The sequence below is a fragment of the Lycium ferocissimum genome, chromosome 9 (assembly GCF_029784015.1).
Source record: "Lycium ferocissimum isolate CSIRO_LF1 chromosome 9, AGI_CSIRO_Lferr_CH_V1, whole genome shotgun sequence".
NCBI classification, from domain to species: Eukaryota; Viridiplantae; Streptophyta; class Magnoliopsida; order Solanales; family Solanaceae; genus Lycium; species Lycium ferocissimum.
The window spans coordinates 52,228,252-52,233,368 of record NC_081350.1 but is presented as its reverse complement, the minus strand read 5'-3'; the positions used below and the strand labels follow the sequence as shown (position 1 = coordinate 52,233,368).

General features: G+C 35.4%; 1 protein-coding gene across 2 annotated transcripts; it reads left to right on the top strand.

Moving 5' to 3' along the window:
* The first annotated feature begins 1,068 nt into the window (after positions 1 to 1,068).
* LOC132031245 (thioredoxin M4, chloroplastic-like) lies at positions 1,069 to 4,643 on the top strand. Of its 2 annotated transcripts, none has more exons than XM_059421124.1 (2): positions 1,069 to 1,381; positions 4,173 to 4,643. In XM_059421124.1, exons 1-2 carry the CDS (start codon positions 1,147 to 1,149, stop codon positions 4,484 to 4,486), a joined length of 549 nt encoding a protein of 182 aa, XP_059277107.1. In that variant the 5' UTR covers positions 1,069 to 1,146; the 3' UTR covers positions 4,487 to 4,643. The 2 variants fall into 2 exon arrangements, with proteins under 2 accessions (XP_059277107.1, XP_059277108.1); XM_059421125.1 differs by lacking the exon at positions 1,069 to 1,381 and adding an exon at positions 1,841 to 1,973.
* The last annotated feature ends 474 nt before the right edge of the window (positions 4,644 to 5,117 follow it).

Here is a 5,117-nt window from a genome sequence, read left to right as displayed (position 1 = left end):
GGAGCGTAAATTTATGTGTAAAAATTATTAAAATTGTAATAAATAGTAGATATGAACCCATAACCTAAAAAATATAATTGGTTTAATACTTAAAATCTAAATCTTGAACCCCCTAGAATTTAAATCCTGGATCCGCCTCTGCCTTTTGATACAATCAAATAGAAAACCCCAAGGGCGTCATATTCTTGGAGCCCAAACTATGTGATTGAATAAATCCTCCTGCGAGTCAAGGGCTCCTTCTCCCTCCCCTTCTTCAAACTCCGATTCATATTTTTCATAGAGAAATCTCTGATCTAGGATAGAACAAGAGCCCTTTTGCATCATATCTAAGGGATTCCTCGGTTCGGACAGAAGAAGCAATATCACTCGATCATTATCAAACTGACTGCAATCTTTTTCTGTCCATGAAGATCCCACCAAAGCGTCTTCTACATCTAATGGACCATGAACTATATCAGAATCATTCTCAGCGAGTCCATAAGAAGTGATCCCATTTTTTTCAGGAAGTCCGAATAAAGACTAAAAATCTTGAGCGGCGGTCAGCGGTCATTAAATGAGAGAGACACGTGAAGTTGGCCGACACTAACTTCTCATCCAAGCATCAACAAACACACATTCATCACCTCATCCATTTTACGGCTAAGTGTGGTAAATATTTTCTATTTCTCGTACATCCCTAAAACTTTTCCGAAAGAGTAGTAAAAAACGATCGGTTGATCGTCCAAAAAAATTGTAAAATTAACATATATAGCCATCCACCAAAATAATAGTGTATATATATATATATATATATATATATTAATTTATTTTAGGTATATATATATATATTAATTTATGATATACCTAAAATATATATTTTGTGATACAAAATAGTATACTATACAAAATAGTATACTCTTATACTTTTTGTACAATTGACTAGCAAATGTAATTATTTTTGATAGACTTGCCCCCAAAAATATTCTTATCTCGGGTTAGAAGTTCCTGACACGGGACCTACTGAACACTAACTATCCTCATCCAATCATCAAGAAACACACATTCATTACCTTATCCATTTTATCAAGTGTCTCACCCAAACGAAAAGCTTGAAAACCAAACAAACTCTACTCAGCCACAAGATCACCTGTGTTATCCAACTCTACCATGGCTGGTTTGCTTGAAACTATTGCAGTCCCACGCGCCACCGTATCGGCATCATTGGCTCCGGTTGGCGGTTTTTCGCTCTCCGGTCGCCAGTCTTCTATTAGATTTTCTGCATTCGAAGGCCTTAATAAGATACAGTCGACTCGTTCATCAGTGTCCTTGAGGTCATTTGCTAAATCTGTTACTCGTAGAAGAGGAGGAATTGTCTGTGAGGCTCAGGATACTGCTGTTCTAGGTGCTTATTTCCTGTACTCATTTTTAATCACAATATTTGATTCTTTTTTAAGCTTAAATTTTGAAAAAGAAATGCTTAAACACGTAATTACAAGTGGCAAAGCAGAGGTAATTCAGGATTTAAACTTTATGAGTTCGAGTTAGATATTACAGCGCGGTTTATTTGATTTACTAGGTACGAAACTTATGATTATTATTACTATTATTTTAGTACTTGCTCGTCCTATTTTATGTGAAGGTGTTACTGTTTGGTTTGGTGGAGTCAGATTGTTTTTTCTTTGATTTTAATTTCTTCAATTTTTTAACACTAGTTTGAATCATTAGTTGTATTGACTTGTATTACTTTTTGTGTAGTTTTCAAATATGTAAATGTTATTTTTTTAAAAATTGTAGAATCTGTATCTGAATTTATAGTCAAAATTAAATGTTTTTTTCTCTCTCTGGTCGTTGGTCCTCTATTTGATTTTCTGTATTCAAAGGCCTTAAGAAGATACAGTCGACTCGTTCACCAGTGTCCTTGAGGTCATTTTCGAAATCTGGTAGTCGTAGAGAAGGAGGAATTGTGTGTGAGGCTCAGGATACTGCCGTTCTAGGTGTTTATATCCTGTCCTATTTAATTTAGTATAGTAATACTATTTATCAACTCCTGCTTGCTTTTGAGATGTTTGGGCCTTTTTAAGCTTAAATTTGGTAAAACAAATGCTTAAACACACAATTAGAAGTTCAAGCCGTGAAAACAGCCTCTTGCAGAAATGGAGGGTAAGGCTGCGTACAAAAGACCCTTGTAGTCCGGCCTTTTCCTGGACCCCGCGCATAGTGGGAGCTTAGTGCACCAGGCTGCCCTTTACACAATTACAAGTGTCAGAGCATAGGCAAAATATACCATAGTAACTGCTTCAAAATTAATTATTTATAAATATTTAATGAAGTAATTATATTAAGAGTCCCACATCCGGGATAGGTAGTCTCTTTAATATGGCTTGGGCAGTCCTCTCCTCATGAGCTAGCTTTTGGGTTGGAGTTAAGCCAAGATCCATTTCTTTACAAATTTTAAGACATATATTGAGTATGCACAAAAGCTTAGGCTCTCTTCTCTATTAGATTCTCGTGTTCAAAGGCCTTAATAAGATCCAGTTGACTCGTTCATCAGTGTTACTAAGCTCATCTTCTAGGTATTTATTTCTTGTCCTTCTTTTTAATCTTACTACTTGCTTATAGTTTGAGATCATGTTTGGGCCTTTTTTAAGCTTAAATTATGACAGTAAAATGCTAAAATGCAGCAAAGATAGTCAGGATTTGAATTTTATGAGTTCGAGTTGGGGATTCTAGCATAATTTATTTGATTTACTAGGTCCGAAATTTATTGTTATTACTCCCTCCATCCCAATTTGTTTGAAGGTTGACCAGTTTGGGGAGTCAAACAGTTTTTTCTTTGACTTAATTTTATTTTCAAAATACTCGAAGAATCTGTGTTTAAAAGTAAGTCAAAGAAATAGCTTTTTGACTCCCCAAACTGGTCAACCTTCAAACAACTTAAGATGGAGGGAGTAGTACTTCCCCTGTCCTATTTTATGTGAAGGTGTTACTGTGTCTGTTTGGGTGAGTCGAACAAGTTTTTTGTACTACAATTTTTAAAAATCTTAAAAATATTTTGAATTATTAGCATAAGTTTATGGTATTTTTTCATGTAGTTTTCAAATATGTAATTTTTTTATTTTTTTTTGAAAATTTGAAGAATTTATACCCGAATTCATAGTCAAAGTTAAATGTTTTGATTCTTGTCATCCAAATCACTTCACATAAATTAGGACAGAGGAAGTACTTATATTAACACTACATCCATACGTGTGGCAGAGTGGCCTTGTTGTCACGATTCACAGAGATTCAGTCATATACAACTGCAATTGTCATTTATTTACCAGATAGTCATACAATCTTTGATGAAAAATCAGTTCCAGGATATTCCAGTTGAATATTCAACTGTACATTAAAGAGTAAATCAAGTTTTTTAGAAACAGTGTGGAAATCAAAGTGAGGAGTGCAAAGACAACTAGAATTACTTGATGCTTGTGAAAGAATTGAAGTAAATCCATCATAGTGGAATGTGTACCATAGTGGAGAGTTTAAAGGCTGGTAAACCTATGAGTTACATTACTATTCTTGTAATGGTAAACCAAGCTAGTACTATTTTGAACTTCATTTTCTGTTAAATATTCGAACTCCTATGAGTTACATTACTATTCTTGTAAAAGCAATTATCTGCATATAGGTTCTAATTTCCGCTTTCTCCTTGACATTTTGTAGCTATTTTCAGATCTTAGGAATCAGTATGGCTTGACTTATGTTTTTTTTCTTGTGTGTGAATGTAGGCGTTGCACTTGTAATATGAATCATGCTAGTTAGAAAAATGAAATTTTGTGTTGTCAAATCTTCAACTCTAGCGCTCTGACTAATTACAAGGAGTAAAAACAAATATATGCATCAGTCTCTTGTTTTAATTTTCCGTTGCTGAGGTGTTAGCATGAAGCAGAACACATATGATACAGTTAAACCCCTTTATAAAGGCATCGTTTATCCTAATATTTTTAGCTGCTATAGCGAAATGTTGTTGCAGAGAACATATAATATAACATAACATGAAAGAGTTATTCCACAAAAAACATGGTTGTTATAGTGAAATATTGTTATATAGAGGTTTGACTGTATTAGGCTGCTAAAACCATTGCTTTAGCAACATCTCCATCATCTTATCAGCTCCTCTCTCTATTTAACATGGTTATTGGAAAATGCAGTGCCTGGTGTTAATGATCAAACCTGGGAGTCTCTCGTAATGGGGTCCGATGTACCTGTTCTGGTTGAATTTTGGGCTCCATGGTGTGGTCCATGCCGAATGATTCACCCCGTTATTGATGAACTATCACAGGAGTTTGCTGGCAAGTTTAAATTCTTCAAGGTGAATACGGATGAAAGTCCTACCATCGCGAGCAAATATGGGATTCGAAGTATCCCAACCGTCATGATTTTCAAGGACGGAGAGAAGAAAGATACAGTCATTGGTGCAGTCCCCAAATCAACGTTGACGACCTCCATCGAAAAATTCTTGTAAAATGGTACATATGTACATATGTTCTATGGGAACTTAGCCACTGCTTTTCTTTTATATTTTCCCTCTTAATTTGCCTTTGGCGCTGCAGGAATTAACTTAAATAAACCTGAGATTCGTCTGTATAGTTGTGTTATATGCTATATTTCCTTTTTTGGCATTATGTTAGTAATTCAATGTTTCTGAAGTTTAAAATTCAGTGGTATATTTGTCTCTATAATTGTTTCATTCACCATGAATGAAGCAATATCCTACCGTTATGACAGGATGGTCTCCTCGCTAACACTTCTTTAGATATTCCCCCTTCCATGGATGCTTTCTCGAGCCTTTTTCCCTCTGCATACCTTCTCGCTGAACTCTCCAGTCAAGCACCGACACCATAGGCACCGCTGTTTTAGATGGTGCAAGTTGATGTGCTCTACGCGATATGTTTCTTTTCTTGGTTGGGGGTGTCACATTCGATGTAAACTATGAGTCCACCAAACAGTATAGAGAACCAGGTTCTCTATCTGTTCCTTCTGATAAAAGACAGAAAGTAAATTTGCACAAGATGTTTACGTGAAAAACTCCTTGCTCAAGGGATTAAAAATCACGACCTACCGGAGTAGGATTTCAACTTCACTAACAAAGCAAC